This window comes from Scyliorhinus canicula, chromosome 3, assembly GCF_902713615.1.
Source record: "Scyliorhinus canicula chromosome 3, sScyCan1.1, whole genome shotgun sequence".
NCBI classification, from domain to species: domain Eukaryota; kingdom Metazoa; phylum Chordata; class Chondrichthyes; order Carcharhiniformes; family Scyliorhinidae; genus Scyliorhinus; species Scyliorhinus canicula.
Genome location: NC_052148.1, coordinates 11,338,540 through 11,361,033, shown reverse-complemented (window position 1 = coordinate 11,361,033; position 22,494 = coordinate 11,338,540). Strand labels below are relative to the sequence as shown.

The 22,494-nt window shown below is 49.1% G+C and overlaps 1 protein-coding gene across 2 annotated transcripts in view; it reads left to right on the top strand.

Annotated features, from left to right (window-relative positions):
• The first annotated feature begins 6,901 nt into the window (after positions 1 to 6,901).
• Positions 6,902 to 22,494, top strand: part of LOC119963816 — a 138,364-nt gene continuing 122,771 nt past the window's right edge. The window contains exon 1 of one of the 2 annotated variants that reach the window (XM_038793122.1): positions 6,902 to 7,361. In XM_038793122.1, the coding sequence (XP_038649050.1) occupies positions 6,988 to 7,361 (374 nt within the window). In that variant the 5' untranslated portion in view covers positions 6,902 to 6,987. The remainder of the gene's footprint in view (positions 7,362 to 22,494) is intronic. The other variant, XM_038793123.1, reaches the window with a different exon arrangement.

Sequence of the window (22,494 nt, the reverse complement as noted above, 5' to 3'; positions counted from 1 at the left end):
CCCTTGGAAAGAGCACCTCACTTAAGCCCATGCCTCCACCCTATCCCCGTAACCCAGTAATCCCATCCAACTTTTTTTGGACACCAAGGGGTAACTTATCATGGCCAATCCACCTAACCTGCACATCTTTGGGCTGTGGGTGGAAACCGGAGCACCCGGAGGAAACCCACGCAGACACGGGGAGAACTTGCAGACTCCGCACAGTCACCCAAGCCGGGAATCGAACCTGGGACCCTGGAGCTGTGAAGCAACTGTGCTAACCACTGTGCTACCGTGCTGGCCCCTTCTGCGGATGCTTCTCTTATTGATGGCTCGGTTGGGTGGCTTATGTCCTCCTCAAATGTTTTGGGATCACGTACCAGCTCTTCTGCTGGACTCAACACAACAGGAGATTGCACTTTCAATGGCACTCTTCAGTTTCGTTGCAAGACTGAACCATCCTCAGTAAGAACCAGAAATGAGAGTGGATCTGTCTGTTGCAATACCTTTGCGAGCCGTGACCATCCATTTCCATTGTCATTCTCGGGTCTGACGGTATCACCTGGATACAGAGGCTGCAGCTCCCTTGTGGATCTGTTGTCGAACCCTTTCTGCCTCCTCTTTTGAAACAGCAGTTTCCGCTCCAGTCCTTGATCCACAGGGCGAGGTGCAATGGAGGGCAGGGTCGATCGCAGCTGTCTATTCATTAGCAGCTATGCTGCTGACAGCTCATTGAGAAGTGATAACGAACTACAGCTTCGAGAGCTTAGATAGATGTCTTCCTGGCTATCAATTGCCTTTCTTAGCAGCTATTTTACAATGTACGTACCCTTTTCTGCCTTCCCGTTTAGCTGGGGTTACATAGGGCTTGAGGTGACGTGCTAAACTCACAGTGACGGGCAAACTCAGTCCTCCAATAGTTTTTGAAGTAGGGACCACTGTTAGACATGACAATGCTTGGTATGCCATGCCAGGCAATAATCGCATTGGCATTGCTTTGTATGGCATACCGAGCAATCGAGTTCACCAACTGTGCAACCTACGGATAATTCGAGTTGTCGATAACTAAAAGGTAGTTTTTTCTCATTGAAGTGGAAACGATCCATGCCAGCCTTCTGCCATGGACTTGTGATGATTTCACCAACGTGCTCGGCTCTTAGCTCTGCTTGCAGTGGACTTACTGACAGTGTCACAGTGGTCAACAATGCCCGCAATGTCTTGGGTGATGCCTGGCCAATACATTGAATCCCTGGCCCTGTGCTTGCCCTTCTCAAATCCCAGACACCCGTCATGGAGTTTCTTGAGCATGAGTGGCCTCAAAGAATGCTATCACTTATTAATCCTCTCTCCTGTGAGTTACTGATCCTGTCTCGTGTCAGTTACTGAATCCTCTCTCCTGTCAGTTACTGAATCCTCTCCCCTGTTAGCTACTGAATCCTCTCCCCTGTCACTTATTGAATCCTCTGTCCTATCAGTTACTGAATCATCTCTTCTATCAGTTACTTAATCCTCTCCCCTGTTAGTTACTGAATCCTCTCCCCTGTCAGTTACTGAATCCTCTGTCCTGTCAGTTACTGAATCCTCTCCCGTCAGTTACTGAATCCTCTCCCCTGTCAGTTACTGAATCCTCTGTCCTGTCAGTTACTGAATCCTCCCCCCTGTTAGTTACTGAAACCTCTCCCCTGTCAGTTACTGAATCCTCTCCCCTGTTAGTTACTGAATCCTCTCCCCTGTCACTTAGTGAATCCTCTGTCCTGTCAGTTACTAAATCCTCTGTCCTGTTAGTTACTGAATCCTCTGTCCTGTCAGTTACTGAATCCTCTGTCCTGTCAGTTACTGAATCCTCTGTCCTGTTAGTTACTGAATCCTCTCCCCTGTCAGTTACTGAATCCTCTCCCGTCAGTTACTGAATCCTCTCCCCTGTCAGTTACTGAATCCTCTGTCCTGTCAGTTACTGAATCCTCCCCCAGTCAGTTACTGAATCCTCTCCCGTCAGTTACTGAATCCTCTCCCCTGTCAGTTACTGAATCCTCTGTCCTGTCAGTTACTGAATCCTCCCCCAGTCAGTTACTGAATCCTCTCCCCTGTCAGTTACTGAATCCTCTGTCCTGTCAGTTACTGAATCCTCCCCCAGTCAGTTACTGAATCCTCTCCCCTGTCAGTTACTGAATCCTCTGTCCTGTCAGTTACTGAATCCTCTCCCCTGTCAGTTACTGAATCCTCTCCCCTGTTAGTTACTGAATCCTCTCCCCTGTCAGTTACTGAATCCTCTCCCCTGTTAGTTACTGAATCCTCTCCCCTGTCAGTTACTGAATCCTCTCCCCTGTCAGTTACTGAATCCTCTACCCTGTCAGTTACTGAATCCTCTGTCCTGTCAGTTACTGAATCCTCTGTCCTGTCAGTTACTGAATCCTCCCCCAGTCAGTTACTGAATCCTCTCCCCTGTCAGTTACTGAATCCTCTGTCCTGTCAGTTACCGAATCCTCTGTCCTGTCAGTTACTGAATCATCTCCCCTGTCAGTTACTGAATCCTCTCCCCTGTCAGTTACTGAATCCTCTCTCCTGTCAGTTACTGAATCCTCTACCCTGTCAGTTACTGAATCCTCTGTCCTGTCAGTTACTGAATCCTCTGTCCTGTCAGTTACTGAATCCTCCCCCAGTCAGTTACTGAATCCTCTCCCCTGTCAGTTACTGAATCCTCTGTCCTGTCAGTTACCGAATCCTCTGTCCTGTCAGTTACTGAATCCTCTCCCCTGTCCCCATGTAAGGCAGGAATTCAGTGAGCTAGGGTGGAAACGTATAGCTAGAACATACAGAGTTATTATCTCTGGGTTGTTACCCGTGGAATGTGCTAGCGAGATGAGGAATAGGGAGAGAGAGCAGTTGAACACGTGGCTTCAAGGATGGTGCAGGAGGGAGGGTTTCAGATTCCTGGACAATTGGGGCTCATTCTAGGGTAGGTGGAACCTCTACAAACGGGATGGTCTACACCTGGACCAGAGGGGTACTAATATCCTGGGGGGGAAATTTGCTAATGCTCTTCGGGAGGGTTTAAACTAGTTCAGCAGGGGATTGGGAACCTGAATTGTAGCAACAATATACAGGAGGTTGAGAGTAGTGAGGTCATGAGTAGGGTTTCAAAATTGCAGGGGTGTACCGGCAGGAGGGAAGGTGGTTTAAAGTGTGTCTACTTCAATTCCAGGAGCATCCGTAATAAGGAGGGTGAACTTGCGGCATGGGTTGGTAACTGGGACTTCGATTTTGTGGCCATTTCGGAGACATGGATAGAGCAGGGAGAGGAATGGTCGTTGCAGGTTCCGGGGTTTAGATATTTCGGTAAGCTCGGGGAAGGTGGTAAGAAAGGGGGAGGGGTGGCATTGTTAGTCAAGCACATTATTACGGTGGCAGAAAAGACGTTTGATGAGGACTTGAATACTGAGGTAGTATGGGCTGAGTTTAGAAACAGGAAAGGAGAGGTCACCCTGTTGGGAGTTTTCTATAGGCCTCCGAAAAGTTCCAGAGATGTAGAGGAAAGGATTGCAAAGATGATTCTGGATAGGAGTGAAAGTAACAGGGTAGTTGTTATGGGGGACTTAGACGTTCCAAATACTGATTGGAAACACTTTAGTTCGAGTACTTTAGATGGGTCCAATTTTGGCCAATGTGTGCAGGAGGGTTTCCTGATGCAATATGTAGATAGGCCAACGAGAGGCGAGGCTGTATTGGATTTGGTACTGGGTAATGAACCAGGACAAGTGTTAGATTTGGAGGTAGGTGAGCACTTTGGCGATAGTGACCACAATTCGATTACGTTTACTTTAGTGATGGAAAGGGATAGGTATATACCGCAAGGCAAGAGTTATAGCTGGTGGAAAGGCAATTATGATGCGATGAGGCAAGACTTAGGATGCATCGGATGGAGAGGAAAACTGCGGTGGATGGGCACAATGGAAATGTGGAGCATGTTCAGGGAACAGCTCCTGCATGTCCTTGATAAGTATGTACCTGTCAGGCAGGGAGGAAGTGGTCGAGTGAGGGAACCGTGGTTTACTAAAGCAGTTGAAACACTTGTCAAGAGGAAGAAGGAGGCTTATGTAAAGATGAGACGTGAAGGTCCAGTTAGGGCGCTCGAGAGTTACAAGTTAGCTGGGAAGGATCTAAAGAGAAAGCTAAGAAGAGCCAGGAGGGGACATGAGAAGTCTTTGGCAGATAGGATCAAGGATAACCCGAAAGCTTTCTATAGATATGTCAGGAATAAAAGAATGACTAGGGTAAGAGTAGGGTCAGTCAAGGGCAGTAGTGGGAAGTTGTGCATGGAGTCCAAGGAGATAGGAGAGGTGCTAAATGAATATTTTTCATCAGTATTCACACAGGAAAAAGACAATGTTGTCAAGGAGAATACTGAGATACAGGCTACTAGACTAGAAGGGCTTGAGTTTCATAAGGAGGAGGTGTTAGCGATTCTGGAAAGTGTTAGAATAGATAAATCCCCTGGGCCGGATGGGATTTATCCTAGGATTCTCTGGGAAGCTAGGGAGGAGATTGCTGAGCCTTTGGCTTTGATCTTTAAGTCATCTTTGTTTGCAGGAATAGTGCCAGAAGACTGGACGATAGCAAATGTTGTCCCATTGTTCAAGAAGGGAGGTAGAGATAACCCCGGTAATTATAGACCAGTGAGCCTTACTTCTGTTGTGACCAAAGTATTGGAAAGGTTTATAAGAGCTAGGATGTATAATCATCCGGAAAGGAAAAATTTGATTAGGGATAGTCAATATGGTTTTGTGAAGGGTAGGTCGTGCCTCACAAACCTTATTGAGTTTTTTGAGAAGGTGACCAAACAGGTGGATGAGGGTAAAGCAGTTGATGTGGTGTATATGGATTTCAGTAAAGCATTTTATAAGGTTCCCCACGGTAGGCTATTGCAGAAAATTCGGAGGCATGGGTTCAGGGTGATTTAGCAGTTTGGATCAGAAATTGGCTAGCTGGAAGAAGACAAAGGTTGGTGGTTGATGGTAAATGTTCAGACTGGTGTCCAGTTACTAGTGGTGTACCATAAGAATCTGTTTTGGGGCCACTGCTGTTTGTCATTTTTATAAATGACCTGGAGGAAGGCGTAGAAGGATGGGTGAGTAAATTTGCAGATGACACTAAAGTCGGTGGAGTTGTGGACAGTGCAGAAGGATGTTACAAGTTACAGAGGGACATAGATAAGCTGCAGAGCTGGGCTGAGAAGTGGTAAATGGAGTTTAATGCAGAAAAGTGTGAGGTGATTCATTTTGGAAGGAGTAACAGGAAGACAGAGTACTGGGCTAATGGTAAGATTCTTGGTAGTGTGGACGAGCAGAGAGTTCTCGGTGTCCATGTACATAGATTCCTGAAAGCTGCCACCCAGGTTGAAAGGGTTGTTAAGAAGGCGTACGGTGTGTTAGCTTTTATTGGTAGAGGAATTGATTTTCGGAGTCATGAGGTCATGTTGCAGTTGTATAAAACTCTGGTGTGGTATTGCATGCAGTTCTGGTCACCGCATTATAGGAAGGATGTGGAAGCATTGGAAATGGTGCAGAGGAGATTTACCAGGATTTTGCCTGGTATGGAGGGAAGATCTTATGAGGAAAGGCTGAGGGGCTTGCGGCTGTTTTTGTTAGAGAGAAGAAGGTTAAGAGGGTGGACAGTGAGAGCCTTTTTCCTCGGATGGTGATGTCTAGCACGAGGGGACATAGCTTTAAATTGAGGGGAGATAGATATAGGACAGATGTCAGAGGTAGGTTCTTTACTCAGAGAGTAGTAAGGGCATGGAATGCCCTGCCTGCAACAGTAGTGGACTCACCAACACTAAGGGCATTCCATTGGTCATTGGATAGACATATGGACGATAAGGGAATAGTGTAGATGGGCTTTAGAGGGGTTTCACAGGTCGGCGGAACATCGAGGGCCGAAGGACCTGTACTGCGATGTAATATTCTATGTTCTATGTCAGTTACTGAATCCTCTCCCCTGTTAAGTACTGAACCCTCTTTCCAGTCTGTTACTGAATCCTCTCCCCTGTTAGTTACTGAATCCTCAACCTTGTCAGTTACTGAATCCTCTGTCCTGTCAGTTACTGAATCTTTTCCCCTGTTAAGTACTGAACCCTCTTTCCAATCTGTTACTGAATCCTCTCCCCTGTCAGTTACTGAATCCTCTCTCCTGTCAGTTACTGAATCCTCTCTCTTGTCAGTTACTGAATCCTCTCCCTTGTCAGTTACTGAATCCTCTCCCCTGTTAAGTACTGAACCCTCTTTCCAATCTGTTACTGAATCCTCTCCCCTGTCAGTTACTGAATCCTCACCCCTGTCAGTTACTGAATCCTCTACCCTGTTAGTTACTGAATCCTCTACCCTGTTAGTTAATGAATCCTTTCCCCTGTCAGTTACTGAATCCTCTCCCCTGTCAGTTACTGAATCTTCTCTCCTGTCAGTTACTGAATCCTCCCCAGTCAGTTACTGAACCCTCTTTCCTGTCAGTTACTGATTCCTCTCCCCTGTCAGTTACTGAATTTTGTGTCCTGTCAGTTACTGAATCCTCTCCCCTGTCAGTTACTGAATCCTCTGTCCTGTCAGTTACTGAATCCTCTGTCCTGTCAGTTACTGAATCCTCTGTCCTGTCAGTTACTGAATCCTCCCCCAGTCGGTTACTGAATCCTCTGTCCTGTCAGTTACTGAATCCTCTCCCCTGTCAGTTACTGAATCCTCTGTCCTGTCAGTTACTGAATCCTCTGTCCTGTCAGTTACTGAATCCTCTCCCCTGTCAGTTACTGAATCCTCTATCCTTTTAGTTACTGAATCCCTTCTCCTGACTTTCACTAACAATCCTTGTACTTTCTCCTCCCCCCCCCTTCCGCTATCCCAGTGGAGCCGGGGTCTCCTCCCCAGCCTGACGTCAGTGTCCCGGTGCAGGCGGGCGGGGTGGTGCAGTGGAGAGAGAGAGTGTGAAAGAGAGTGAGGGAGAGAGAGAGAGAGAGAGAGGGCCATGGCCGGCAGCCTGGCCCTGCGGAGCCAGCAATGGTGCCCCAGCCACGTCCAGGTCACCGTGCTGCGGGCCAGGGGCTTGCGGGCCAAGGGCAAGCACAACAGCAGCGATGCCTTCGCTGTGATCCAGCTGGGCAAGGAGAAATACTGCACCTCGGTGCTGGAGAAGAGCCGCCAGCCCGAGTGGAAGGAGGAATGCTCCTTCGAGGTGCTGCCCGACTGGGTGTCAGCGCCGCGGGAGGGAGGACAGGAGCCGGAGAAGGAGCTGCTCATCACCATCATGCACAGGTCCCTCCTGGGGCTGGACAAGTTCCTGGGACAGTTCAAGCTGTCCCTGGCTGCAGCGTTCCAGCAGAAAGGCAGCAACCAACCCGCGTGAGTGTCGCCCCCCCCAGCACTGAATCTTCCAGCTGCCAAAAGTTACTAAACTTTCCTGGTGAATGTGTCTCCCCCTCTGAGTCAGCTTCATTCTGTCCCCCTGCTTTCATTAGCTTCCCTCCCCTAATGTTTCTCTGCCGCCTCTATCCACCTTTTGAGATCTGCAGCTATTTTTTAATTTAAAGTTGGTGTTGGGTGCAGCCCCTCCGGGGCTCGAACTCTCTCCCAGTGGCTCACTGACTGACTCAGCATTGTGTCCGCAGGCAGGGACACTTTGTGTTCAGCCCCTCCCGGCATTGCCTCTTTATTTGACTCCCCTGTTGCCAAAATCTCTCTTTTTTTTAAATTAAGAGGGTAAGTTTGTAGTGGGGGGGGTGATTTGTGCATGTTTTGTGCAGAGCCCTCTGCAGAATCGATGGGCTGAAGGGCCTCCGCCTGTGACCATTCTCTGAATTCGCCCCAGGGTCCGGGCAAAAAAAATAACACCAGTCTCCCGTTAAAGCAGCCCCGCTTGAACTTGCCTTTCTGTAGCACCTTTCACATCCCTCATGGGTCCCCAGAGCATCTGGCACTTAATTAAGTCACTGCTGTAATGGTGGGGGAAATGTGGCAGAGCACAGCAGGATCCCACAGCCAGCAATCCGACAGTGACCAGTTGAGGGATTAAATTTTAGCCAGGACGGTGAAAAGGCCGGCAGACCGGTGACTGGCCACAATTGGGCCCACCTCTTCTTTCAAATAATGCCATTGATTGTTTCCGCTACCCACCAGGGTTTGAAATCTTGTCTTGTCAATGCCGTGCTATTTTACCTATTCATTCACAGGCGGCTCCCCATCTCTAAATGCCCTCGGGAAGGTGCTGCTATTCTCAGTGCCGTCAGCCTGGATCTTGTCTCCGGTAATCCAGAGGCCCAGGGTAATGTTCAGGGTACCTGGGATCAAATCCCACCAGGGCACATGGCAAAATTTGAATTTGCTAAAAATCTGGAATTAAAAGTCTAAAGATGACCATGAAACCATTGAGGATTGTCATAAAAAGCCATCTGGTTCACTAATGTCCTTTAGGGAAGGAAATCTGCCGTCCTTACCCGGTCTGGCCTACATGTGACTCCAGACCCACAGCAATGTGGTTGACCATCCTCAGGGATGGTCAATGAAATGAAAATCGCATATTGTCACGAGTAGGCTTCAATGAAGTTACTGTGAAAAGCCCCTAGTCGCCACATTCCGGCGCCTGTCCGGGGAGGCTGGTACGGGAATCGAACCGTGCTGCTGGCCTGCCTTGGTCTGCTTTAAAAGCCAGCGATTTAGCCCAGTGTGCTAAACCAGCCCCCCGAATGAATGTTGGCCCAGCCTGCGATGCCCACATCCCATGAAAGGATTAAAGAAAATTCAGGAGGGGGATTTGAACCCACAACTTTCTCACTGAAGCATTGGTCTGCCCACTGATCCAGGGCTGACACCTTTCCGTACGTACCTTGAGGTGACTGTGACTTGTCAGAGAGGGCTTTCAGAGTGCTTAAGAGCGAGGTTATACCTGTCCGGAAAGGCTGGCGTTCCTTGCTCTACATTTAAAAAAATAACATTGTTCCGACCCGATCAAACGCGAGATCAATTGATGTAAGAAATCACATGAGGAGCAACCAGTTCCCCCAGCGAGTGTGGGAATGTGGAGTTGATGAGCAGAGGGAGGGGAATAGTGTGGATGCCTTGTGAGGGGGAAAGGGATGGAGCGTTACACTGAAAGAGTGTGATGGAGGTTGAGACGAGGCCATGTTTAACACTGGCAAGGATTAGTTAACCCCAGAGTCTTGCTTCTGTGTAACCTCGATAGAAATGTGGGGTGGTTTAGGGTGAAATGGCTGTTCTGTGACATGGTGAGCCCATTCCCCAATAGCTGGGTCTACCCTCTTATACACACTCACTCCCCCCCCCCCCCCCCCCCCTCTGACGTTTGTGGGCTGGGGAGGGCTTGGACAGAGAGACTGGAGTCTGGCAAGGGGGTGCTGGATGAGTAGATGAGTGTTTGGGTGGGGTGGGTGTTGGATGGGCAGGCTGAGGTCTGAGAGAGGGCTGGATGGGAGTTGGAGAGGTGGCAGATTTTTAAAACTCATTTATGGGATGTGGGCACGTCCAGCAATTATTCCCCATCACTAAGTGTTCTTGATGAGCTGGTGGTGAGATTTTTGAACTGCTGCAGTCCATGTTGTGTAGGTACAACCACTGTGCTGTTCGGGAAGGAGTTCCAGGATTTTGCCCCAGCGACAGTGAAGGAGCGGTGATATGTTTCCAGGTCAGGGTGGTGAGTGACTTGGAGGGGAACATCCAGGTGGTGGGATCCCAGGTATCTGCTGCTCTTGTCCTAGATGGTAGTGGTTGTGGGTTTGGAAGGTGCTGCCGAAGGAACCTGGTGAGTTCCTGCAGTGCATCTTGTCGATAGTCCACTCGGCTGATACTGTGCGTCGGTGGTGGAGGGAGTGAATGTTTGTGGAAGAGGGAGCAATCAAGAGGGCTGCTTTGCCCTGGGTAGTATCGAGCTTCTTGAGTATTGTTGGAGCTGCATTCATCCCCCGTTCGATTCCCGTACCAGCTTCCCCGAACAGGTGCCGGAATGTGGCGACTAGGGGCTTTTCACAGTAACTTTGTTGAAGCCTACTCGTGGCAATAAGCGATTTTCATTTTTCATTTCATCCAAGGAAATGGAGAGTATTCCATTACACTCCTGACTTGTGCCTTGTAGATGGTGGGCAAGCTATGGGGAGTCAGGAGGTGACTTACTTACTCACTGCAGGATTCCTAACCTTTGACCTGCCCTTGTAGCCGTGGCACAGTGTTTAGCGTTATTGCCTCACAGCGCCAGGGACCTGGGTTCAGTTGTGACTTTGGGTGACTGTTTGTGTGGAGTTTGCACTTTCACCCCGTGTCTGCGTGGGTTTCCTCCCAGAGCCTAAAGGTGCGCAGGTTAAGTGGATTGGCCATGCTCAATTGCTCCTTGGGTTTCAAAGGTTAGTTGGGGATATGAGAATAGGGTGAGGGATTGGGCCTAAGTTTTGTGCTCTTTCAGAGAGTTGGTGCAGACTCGAATGGCCTCCTTCTGCAGTATAAGGATTCTCTGATACGGCTAGTCCAGTTCAGTTTCTGCTCAATGGTAACCCCCAGGATTCAGTGATGGTAGTGTCATTGAAAGTCAAGGGGAGATGATTAGATCTTCTCGTACTGGAAATGGCCATTACCAGGCACTGTTATGTTTTCCCTCTTGTTGGTTTCTGTCGCAGTACTTGTCTGGGAGCTATGTTCTTTAGGACCCGGCCAGCCTGATGTGTCGATGCTACTGAGCCCCTCTTGATGATGGACATTGAAGTCCCCGACCCGGAGTACATACTGCACTTTGCCACCTTCAGTGCTTCCTCCAAGGTGTCCATCATGGAGGAGCACTGATTCATCAGCTGATGGTGGCCGGTACGTGGTAATCAGAAGGAGGTTTCCTTGCCCATGTTTTACCTGAAGCCATTATTCTTCATGGGGTTCCAGGTCGATGTTGAGGACTCCCAGGGAAACTCCCTCCCGCCTGTATACCACTGTCCCGCCACCCGTGCCGGTCAGCCTGTCCTGCCTGTGAGACAGGACATACCCAGCAATGGTGTCTGGGACATTATCTGCTCGGTATGATTGCATGAATGGGCGGCACGGCAGCACAGTGGGTAGCACTGTCACTTCACAGCTCCAGGGTCCCGGGTTCGAATCCCGGCTTGGGTCACTGTCTGTGTGGCGTCTGCACGTTCGCCCCGTGTCTGCGTGGGTTTCCTCCGGGTGCTCCGGCCACAGTCCAAAGATGTGCAGTTTAGGTGTATTGGCCATTCTAAATCATCCCTTCGTGTACAAAACAAGGTTAGGTGGGGGTCAGGGTTATGGGGATCTGGTGGAAGCGGGGGCTTGGGTGGGGTGCTCTTTCCAAGGGTCGGACCAGACCATGAGCCAAGTGGCCTCCTGCACTGTAAATTCTATGATTCTATGAATATGACTACGTCAGGCTGTTATTTGACTAGCCTGTGAGCCAACTCTCCCAAATTGACGGGGAGATTGGGGTCTGTGGGGTGGATTTGGGGGACACTAGAATGGGAAGATTGGGGTTGAGGGGGGTATTGAACGATGAGATTGGTGTCTTGGGGGGTCTGGCTGGGGAGGTTGGGGTCTGGATGGGGAGATTGGGGTCTGGGAGGGTCTGGATGGGGAGATTGGGGTCTGGGAGGGTCTGGCTGGGGTGATTGGGGTCTGGATGGGGAGATTGGGGTCTGGGAGGGCCTGGGGTCTGATTGTGGTCCTGGGGAGCTGGATGGGGAGATTAGGGCTTGGGGAGGAGGGCCGGATGAAGGAATAGAGGTTTGGCGGTTGCTGGATGGGGGGATAGGGGTATGAGGGATTGGGGTCTGCGGAGCACCAAATGGGGAGGTTGGGGTCTGAGGGATGCTGGATATGGAGATTGGGGTCTGGGAGGCACTGAATGGGGAGATTGGTGTCGGTGGGACAGGATGCCGAGATTGTGTTCTGGCATGGGGTGCTGGACAGGGAAATTGGGGTCCAGGAGGTCGATGGACGGGGAAATTGGGATCTGGGGGGTAATGCACAGGGAGATTGGGGGGTTTGTGCGGGTTGTGGACAGGGTGATTAGCTTCTTGCAGGGCAGTGAATGGGGAGATTGGGTTCTGATGGGTCTGGGGGATGACAGATTTGGGTCTGAGGGATGATGGATTTGGGTCTGGGGTGATGGATTGGGGTCTTGGGGGTGACAGATTGGGGTCTGGGGGTGATAGACTGGGTTCTGGGGGGTGATGGATTGGGGTCTTGGGGGTGATGGACTGGGTTCTGGGGGGTGACCGATTGGGGTCTTGGGTGATGGATTGGGGTCTTGGGGGTGACAGATTGGGGTCTGGGGTGATGGATTGGGTTCTGGGGGGTGACAGATTGGGGTCTGGGGTGATGGACTGGGTTCTGGGGGTGATGGACTGGGTTCTGGGGGGTGATGGACTGGGTCCTGGGGGGTGACCGATTGGGGTCTGGGGTGATGGACTGGGGTCTGGGGGTGATGGACTGGGTTCTGGGGGGTGATGGATTGGGTTCTGGGGTGATGGATTGGGGTCTTGGGGGTGACAGATTGGGGTCTGGTGGTGATGGACTGGGTTCTGGGGGGTGATGGATTGGGTTCTGGGGGGTGATGGATTGGGTTCTGGGGTGATGGATTGGGGTCTTGGGGGTGACAGATTGGGGTCTGGTGGTGATGGACTGGGTTCTGGGGGGTGATGGACTGGGTTCTGGGGGGTGATGGACTGGGTTCTGGGGGGTGACCGATTGGGGTTTGGAGAGTTTGCGAATGGGGAAGTTGGGGTTGTGTGGAGGGAGAGTGTGCTGGGTAGGCGCCTGGATGGAGAGGGTTTTGGGTCGTTCTGGGGGCTGGGATGTTTGGATGGGCAGTCTTGGTTCCATTTTGCTCTGCTTTTTCCTGAAACTGCTAACCACGGCCAAAAATCGCTGCAGCCTTTAGCTTCCTCGCGCAGCTGGCCATGAGCGGTGACAGTGAGTGCTGCTTTAATAACTAATGTGGAGCTGGGGAACTGGCTGACTGAACGTGGGGAGAGCAGAGATTCCACTTGACAACCCTAACCAGCATCCTTCGCTGGATAGCGATCAGGAGGGGGGGGGGTGGGGGCCTCGTTACCCTTGCCCTCTCTGGCCAAAGAACTCTTAATCATCTTGTAGCATTGCTCTGGGTGGCCAGCCTGAGGCCAGCTCACTGCTCACAGACGGTGCCAGGCTCTGGGGCTCTGTCTGACCCAGTTCAGCACTCTGCTGTTCACATCTCTGGCAGGAGACTGCAGGACTGCAATGATGGAGCAGTCAAAGGAAAAGGTTGTCACCTCACCTTACCATCCAGACTCATTTCTTTTCTCCTTCCAAACCTCCTTCAAACAAAGTTCGCAACTGAGTCTAAAATTGAAGATGGTCTTCGGTGTTGACTGGAATGCCTGAGTGAGTGTGTGGGTGTTGCAATCTCCGGGCAGTGTGCCCTGCGTAGGAAATATTGCACACACAGGCACTTTTGTAATCGTAATATTGTGTTTTAAAAATATGTGTGTGTGTGGTTGATACCATTTCTTTTTTAAACTATGGGTGTGCATGGGATGTGCCTGCAACCAGTCAGTCTGATAGGAATTCCTCAGTAACCTCAGACTCCCAATGCCTCCCGCTGCGACACCACTCCCTTTTTTTATTGATGTTCTTCGATTCTCGATGCACAGTGTCCCAGGACTCAAACTTCACCTCCTCCCTTTCTGTTAGTCTGCCCCCCCTTGATGACAAAAGTAGGAGGTTATGTTCCAATTGTACGGGACATTTGTGAGGACACATCTGTGGAATATTGTGTAAGGTATCGGTCTCCTCATTTAAGGAGAGATATAAATGCATTAGAAGCAGTTCAGCGAAGGTTGGAATGGGCAAGTTGCCTTACGAGGAAAGGTTGGAGAGATTAGATTTTTTTCTCCACTAGAGTTTAGAAGAGTAAAAAGTGACTTTATCGAAACCTTTAAGATCCTGAGGGTTATTGACAGGGTGGATGTGAAAATGAAATGAAATGAAAATCGCACATTGTCACAAGTAGGCTTCAAATGAAGTTACTGTGAAAAGCCCCTAGTCGCCGCATTCCGGCGCCTGTTCAGGGAGGCTGGTACGGGAATTGAACCGTGCTGCTGGCCTGCCTTGGTCTGCTTTCAAAGTCAGCGATTTAGCCCAGTGTGCTAAACCAGCCCCTGGAGAGGATGTTTCCTCTTGTGGGAAAATCTAGAACGAGGGGTCACTGTTTAAAAATACTTGATGACAGAGATCAGGAGGAACATTTCTCTGAGGGTTGAGTGTCGCTGGAACTCTCTTCCTCCGGTAGCATAGTGGTTAGCCCTGTGGCTTCACAGCTCCAGGGTCCCAGGTTCGATTCCCGGCTTGGGTCACTGTCTGTGCGGAGTCTGCACATTCTCCCCGTAACCGCGTGGGTTTCCTGCGGGTGCTCTGGTTTCTTCCCACAAGTCCCGAAAGATGTGCTTGTTATGCGAATTAGACATTCTGAATTCTCCCTTCCTGTACCTGAACAGGCGTCTGAGTGTGCCGACTAGGGGCTTTTAACAGTAACTTCATTGAAGTGTTAATATAAGCCGACTTGTGACAAGAAAGATTATTAAAAAGCAGTGGAAGCAGAGTCTTTGAATATTTTTAAAGCAGAGTGAGATAGATTCTTGATTAACAAGGGGGTGAAAGGTTATTGGGGGTCGGAATATGGGGTTGAGGTGACAGTCAGATCAGCCGGGATGGCATTGAATGGCAAGGGACCGAGTGGCCTACTCCTGCTCCTAATCGATACTAACTCAGCAGTTGAAGAGTTAATCACTGTATAACTGGACAGAGTCACTCTTATTTCACTGGTATATTAATTGAAATTGCTTTGGGTATCTATGTAGGTGTCTCTCCTCTTGTCGGGTTACAAGTGACAAATTCTCCAAAAACCTTATTTGTTGTTTTCTTTTCAAGAAAGTCAGGAATGAAAATAAAAGTTGCGAAGCGACAGCCTTAAAGATAAGCTAACGGCCTGGGTGTGTGCTTCAACAGCAACCATGCCCAGCCAAAGGACCACACAATACACCCCAGTCAGTCACATCTCTCCAGATGCTGACAGATATGTGCAGTATCGGGCCAGCAGTGTCTGCCTGCAGCATTCCCTTTTCGCCCTTCAAGGGGCTGATACGGTATTGTCCTGCTTTGGAGTTCACAACTTTGAACATATTCCTGAAAGTTGCAGAACATTTTCTCCAACCATCCTGCCTGATCCGATATTTTAATTAAAAAAATCAAAAGAATTCTAAGAATTAAAAAAGAAATCCAATTAGATTTTTGTGTAGGGAGCTGCTCACATCTGCGTCCTGGTCGTGACACAGAGTTTGTTACACTGAGATCCAATGTGTTTTGTAAGATCGCTAGCCGGGGCAATTGCTTGGCTGAATTCTGTCTAAATCCCCTAAATTAGGGGCTGGTTTAGCACACTGGGCTAAATCGTTGGCTTTGAAGGCAGACCTAGGCAGGCCAGCAGCACGGTTCAATTCCCGTACCAGCCTCCCCGAACAGGCGCCGGAATGTGGCGACTAGGGGCTTTTCACAATAACTTCACTGAAGCCTACTTGTGACAATGCGCGATTTTCATTTCACTTTAATTTCATAAATCTTAGAATCCCTACAGTGCAGGAGACGGCCATTTGACCCATTGAGTCTACACTGACCCTCCAAAAGAGCACCCTCTACATAGGCCCACTCCCCGCACATTCTGTAACCCCATCTTACTGCACATCTTTGGACTGTGGGAGGAAACCGGAGCACCCGGAGGAAACCCACGCAGACACGGGGAGAAAGTGCAAACTCCACTCAGTCACCCGAGGCCGGAATCGAACCCGGGTCCTTGATGATGTGAGCCAGCAGTGCTAACCACTGTGCCCCCCAATTCCTGGCTGACTCAGCACATTGAGACTGAACCTTCGTCACTGAAAGTATCCATTTCAAATTCTCGTTTGAGAATCCCCCTGTGGCCTTGCCTCTCCCTATTTTTCTAATCTTCTCTCGCACCTCAACTCTCCAAAGATATCTGTGCTCCGCTAATTATGGCCCATTGAGCATTGGCCTAAAACTCCAGTAACTCACAAAGGGTGGGACAATGTAGGTCAAACAAGTCTGTTTCTGTTAGTTGAGGGACCGAGAATGAGGGGATGAGGATCCAAAGGTAGATGATTAAATGCAAGACGTTTAAAAACCCCTCCAAACAGAGAATTGTTTGATTGTGCAATCCACTGCTAGTGTTGTGATTGTGGCAGACGCTATATTGGAATTTCCACCCCCACCCTGTTTTGTTATGCTCTTGACGTAGCATAAGCTGCTTCCTTGATGTGCACTCTGACAAAGGAAGGTTGAGACTTGGAGATAGCTTTAACACATTTATTAAACTGTTAACAATTCTCCTACGTGGATTCGACTCTCCTGTTAATCCTGCTATAGCTACTCAGACTGACGAACCAGTCTGCTACAATCCAGGTGGTGGGTGTGATGTGTTGAATCAACCCTGTGTACACACTGAGCGTCTCCACTGGAAAGAGGAAGATCATGTGTGCTGTGTCCTTTTATGCGGGCTGGTGTAATGCCCCCCTGTGGTAGTGTCACCTCTGTGTGTATCGTGAATGCCCATTGGTCGTGTCCTATCTTACTGGCCTATTGGTTGAAAGTCTGTGTGCCATGTCTCTGGTGCTCCCTCTAGTGTCTAGTTAGTTTACGCGTATTTACATTAACCCCTTGTGTATTTACGGTGATGCATATCACCACACCCCCTACCCCACGGAGGATTTTCCTGCAACGGAGGCCGCTCATCATTGGTCACCAGTCCCACCAAGGTCGGTGGCCATTTGCGTTGCCTGCCAGCCCCGTCACTGGGGGAATCCGCCACTCAGGGTCACCTTCAGTGGGACAGGAGTTTCCCTCCCTGTATGTCAACATTTCAGATTAGATTAGAGATTTGAACAAAGGGGAAAGTAGCTGAAGTGGGGTGAGAAGGGTTAGGTTCCGTCAATGTGATTGTGACAATTATCTTGTGTGTTCAGCAAATACCAAAAGGAGCTGGTTGGCCCGTTTCCACGTTGCAACTTGTGTCGAACAATTTCTTTTGCTAACTTTATACTGAAGACAGAATTACCAAACCGTATCTCGAACACTATTACTGGCCTTATCACAGGGCTACAGCCATTGCTGCTCGGATGCTGACATAGCAGGGACTCGCACTTATTGGCCATGTTTGATGCAGTAAAATACGTCAAGTTGTTCGACAGGGAAGTCATCAGGCAACATTTGACAGGCAGCACGGTGGTTGGCACCGCTGCCTCATTGTGCTGAGGACCCGGGTTCGATCCTGGCCCCGGGTCACTGTCCGTGTGGAATTTTCACATTCTCCCGTGTCTGCGTGGGTCTCACTCCCACAACCCCAAAGATATGCAGGGTAGGTGGATTGGCCGCGCTAAATTGCCCCTTAATTGTCGTAAAAAATAATCGGCTACCCTAAATTAAAAAAAAACAAAAACAAAAAAAGGTAGCATTTGACATCAAATGGCAAAAGGAGATATTAGGACAGGTGACCATAGCTTGGTCTGATTGGTCGGTTTTCAGGGCTGCCAAAGGAAAAGAGAATGTTAGAGTGGTGGGGAGGGAATTCCGGAGATCCCTCCCCACCCAGGTTGGCAACACAGTGGTTAGCACAGTTGCTTCACAGCTCCAGGGTCCCAGGTTCGATTCCCGGCTTGGATCACTGTCTGTGCGGAGTCTGCACGTTCTCCCTGTGTCTGCGTGGGTTTCCTCCGGGTGCTCTGGTTTCCTCCTACAGTCCAAAGACGTGCAGGTTAGGTGGACTGGCCGTGATAAATTGAGCTTGGTGTCCAAAAAGGTTAAGTGGGGTTACGGGGATAGGGTGGAAGTGTGGGCTTGGGTCGGGTGCTCTTTCCAAGGGCTGGTGCAAACCCGATGGGCTGAATGGCCTCCCTCTGCAGTATAAATTCTATGAATCTATGATCATTGCCTTTGTAAGTGAAGGCACAGCCAGTGGGAGTAGAGTGAGGAAACTTGAGATGTAAAAGAGGCCAGAATTGGAGGCGTGCAGAGATCTGGGAGGGGTGTCGGTCTAAAGGAGCATACAGGGATATTGTTGCTACATTTATTTGGTTATAAATATGGCGGTCAATATGGTCGCTTTCCTTACTCCTAATTATGTTTACACTTAGAGTCTCCAGGTATCTCTCGATGCCGCCACAAGGTTCAAACCCGAATACTGATCAAAGAGCCAATACACCAGTTTGTTCGTTCAAAGTCAATACTATTTATTTACATGCACAGTACGATCTGCTCATGCACAAAGTACTACAAACTAAACTATCTCTAACGCTAACGCCTATACTTAGCTTCGGGTGCCCACTCAGTCAGAGGAACAATGGCCGTTGTTCGGATCTGAGGTTGTTGGGTTCAAAGTGGTGACAGGAGAACAGCTAAGGTCGTCCATCTGGCAGTGAGCATTGACTTTGGACTTGCTGCTTCTGGTGCAGCTGGTGGAAGGGTCTCTCCGCTTTGAGAGTCAATTCCAAGAGAGCGATTCTCCCCTGGGGGTTCCTTCTTATACCCGCAGGGGCTTTGCGCGCTTTTAGGCGGGCCTTAAACTTGGCCCCAATTAATTGGGCCGCTTCTTGATCACTGGTATTGACCTTGACCAATAAAGGGGTGGGTGCCCTGATGGCTGGGCGTGTCTTAGATGGCCGTTGGCTTGGCTTTGTTTGTGCTTTCGGTTTGGGGAACTGGGGCCAGGGCAGTTACTGCAACAGTATCAACTACCTGAGTGTTAGTCCTTTGTTTCCCGGAGATGGGCCATCAATATGCTAATCGACCTACCGTTTCAACTCCGTCTGGGAACTGTCTCTCCAACATGCGTACAGGCTCTGTGCTCTGCTTGTTTTCCTGACATTGTCCACAGTTCCCTACATTCTTTGCGAGTGTCCATTTTGTATTCTGGCAGCGGCCGTCCCAGATGGCTACAATATGGAGGGGTGGAGAGATTTGAACACCAGGAATGAGAATTTTAAAATATACTTGGTGCGGGATAGTTCTGCGTCCTGTCAATATTCCTTTGCCTTCTTGGTCACCAAGAGGAGCAGGCAGCTGCCTGAAACATTAGCTCTGGCACCAGCTGTTATCCCAGGCCTTGGGCCTCCCCGTATTCCGCAGGTTCTTTCACTTGGTCGCTTCATCAAGGTGATACTCCGTGAACAGTCTTTCTCGGTAGTAGTAGAGCAGAAATCGGGGAGGGGGGGGGGGGGGGTGGCTGACATGGTAAAACAGTGTCGAGCAGCCAGCCACTGTGGAACCAGTGGGCGCCAGCGTGCACTGTGGAGTTCAGGAGGATGGCAGTAAGTGGGGATGATAGCGACCACATGCAGCAGTAATGTAGCTGTGACGTGACGGCTGTTGAAAGGATATTTCGGGCTGTTGTTTCACGAGGCTGTTAAGTGAAATGCTTTCCGCCCCTCATGACTGATGCTCTTAATGGCCTGATTCATCGCTCACATCTAGGCTCCGTCCCAGTGGGCACTTGGAATGGAACAGGTTGCTGACACAGAGCGTTATTGCTGAGTTCTCTGTTTGAGCTGGATTCTGTCCAGTCTCTGTGCCTGCTTGTTTTCCTGACATTGTCCGGGATGCTCGGGATGTTTTGCTGTTGAGCGCACCTAGGTTTTGTTTCCCTGAGCTGCATGAGCGAGTCATGCTGGGCTGATTTGTTTGGGATTTTCAGGATGTTTAAAGTGGGAATGCTGCACGGATGATGATTTATCCAGTCTGCCCCATACCGAGTTTCCCCCTACCGTATGGGAGGCACAGTAGCACAGCGGTTAGCACTGTTTCCTCACTGCTCCAGGGTCCCAGGTTCGATTCCCGACTTGGGTCACTGTCTGTGCGGAGGCTGCACGTTCTCCCCGTGTCTGCGTGGGGTTCCTCCGGGTGCTCCGGTTTCCTCCCGCAGTCCAAAGACGTGCTGTTAGGTGAATTGGACATTCTGAATTCTCCTTCCGTGTACCCGAACAGGCGCCGTGGAGTGGCTATTCGGGGCTTTTCACAGTAGCTTCATTGTAGTGTTAATGTAAGCTTACTTGTGACACTAATAATGATTATTATTATTAAGTGTCTGCTTTTCAAGTATTGATCCCATTTCCTTTTGAAAGTCACCCCTTGAGTGTGTTTCCACCGTCCTTTTAGGCAGCGCGTTCCCGATCACTGCAACCCGCTGTGAGTAAAATTAATTCTACCCCTTCCTGTTTCTTTTGCTCATTGCCTGCGACCTCTGGATACAAATCAGCCTGATCAGTATCTCCTTCTTTATCAAAATCCTTCATGATTTGAAAACCTCATCAAATTGATTGATTGATATTTATTGTCTCATGTACCAAAGTACAGGGAAAAGTATTTTCCTGTGGCCAAGGGAACGTACACTGTACGTACATAGTACAAAGGAATAGTCAACAAAAGAATAGGCGACAGAGTACATTGACAGTGTGCATCAAAAATAGTGATTGGTTACAGTGTGTAACAAAGCCAAACAAGAGCAGCATAGGGCGTTATGAATAGTGTTCTTACAAGGAACAGATCAGTCCAAGGGGGAGTCGTTGAGGAGTCTAGTAACTGTGGGGAAGTAGCTGTTCCTATGTCGTGTTAGGTACACTGGTCTAACACTGACTGCAACTGGATGCAGCTTAGATCAGAACGATACTCCAGATCTTGAAGTTATTTCAATCAGGTTTATTGAACAAATAGCACAGTTAGCACAGTTCTCTGTGAGTTCAATTCTCTGCTAACCTAAGTGTGGTTACTCTGTCTGACTGAACCAGACTAGCTGTTAGCCACGTGGTGGAGGTGTGAGATTGGAACAAAACCCTTGACTCACTCTCTGGATGTTCATCAGTGGTAAGAGGCGGAGTGTGAGTGCCTCGTGTCTTTTATAGTCAGATCCCACCCCTGAGTGTCCTGCCTGCTTATTGGTCATGTCCTGTTCTCTGTTTCCATTAGCTGCTTGTCTGTATCATTATGTGTGTGTGTGTGTGTGTGCGTGTGCGTGTGCGTGTGTGTGCGTGTGCGTGTGCGCCTGCATATCATGACGTTCCTATGGAAGGGGCTGGTTTAGCACACTGGGCTAAATCGCTGGCTTTGAAAGCAGACCAAGGCAGGCCAGCAGCATGGTTCAATTCCCGTACCAGCCTCCCCAAACAGGCGCCGGAATGTGGCGACTAGGGGCTTTTCACAGTAACTTCATTTGAAGCCTACTTATGACAATAAGCGATTTTCGTTTTCATTTTCATTTCTGTGTCTGGGTGTGCGGGTCTTCTGTTAACCTCCTGTTAACTGCCTCCGCACTAAGGAGAATAACCCAACAGCTCCTGAGTCAATCTCCTGAGGAAGGCCTTGACATCCTTCCTGAATTGTGCTGTCCAGAATGGTACACAATACTTTAGTTGAGGCCCAACCAGTAATTTATAGAGCCAGGCTTTTGCACTCTTTTCCTCCATCTAGCCCAGGGTTATACGGATGTTTCAACAGCCTTCTCAACTTCTCCTGCCACCTTCAAAAGGTTTTGTGCATGCACTCTCGGGGATTCCAATCGGTCAAACACCTTTCTATTCACTCCCACTTTGTACAATCTCAATGGATCATACCCCTCCCATTCATTCCTATGTGGTAAAACCCCAATGGATCAAACAACTTTCCATTCATTCCTATAGTGTAAAATCCCAATGGAACAAACAACTTTCCATTCATTCCTATGGCGTAAAATCCCAGTGGATCAAACAACTTTCCATTCATTCCTATGGCGTAAAATCCCAGTGGATCAAACAACTTTCCATTCATTCCTATGGTGTAAAATCCCAGTGGATCAAACAACTTTCCATTCATTCCTATGGTGTAAAATCCCAATGGAACAAACAACTTTCCATTCATTCCTATGGCGTAAAATCCCAGTGGATCAAACAACTTTCCATTCATTCCTATGGTGTAAAATCCCAGTGGATCAAACAACTTTCCATTCATTCCTATGGTGTAAAATCCCAATGGAACAAACAACTTTCCATTCATTCCTATGGCGTAAAATCCCAGTGGATCAAACAACTTTCCATTCATTCCTATGGTGTAAAATCCCAGTGGATCAAACAACTTTCCATTCATTCCTCATGTAAAATCCCAATGGATCGAACCACTTCCCATTCTGAACCATCGCACAACTCCAAGCACAGAATATTGCAGCGTCTTCTCACTAACTCAGCACCTCAGTATTCTGGATTGTCTCGCAGCCTCTGGTGAAAATGCCGACTCTGTAATGATTGATGAACTGTGCTACAAACATTACGGGTTGGCTTCTTAACACAGCCTGCCGAACTCCGAACGCAAGCATAACATTTTTCTGGCCAGCAAGTGATTTATCCTGGTGGAAACAGCCCTTCGTTTTGTGCTGTGTCATTGCTTCACAGTTACAATTACT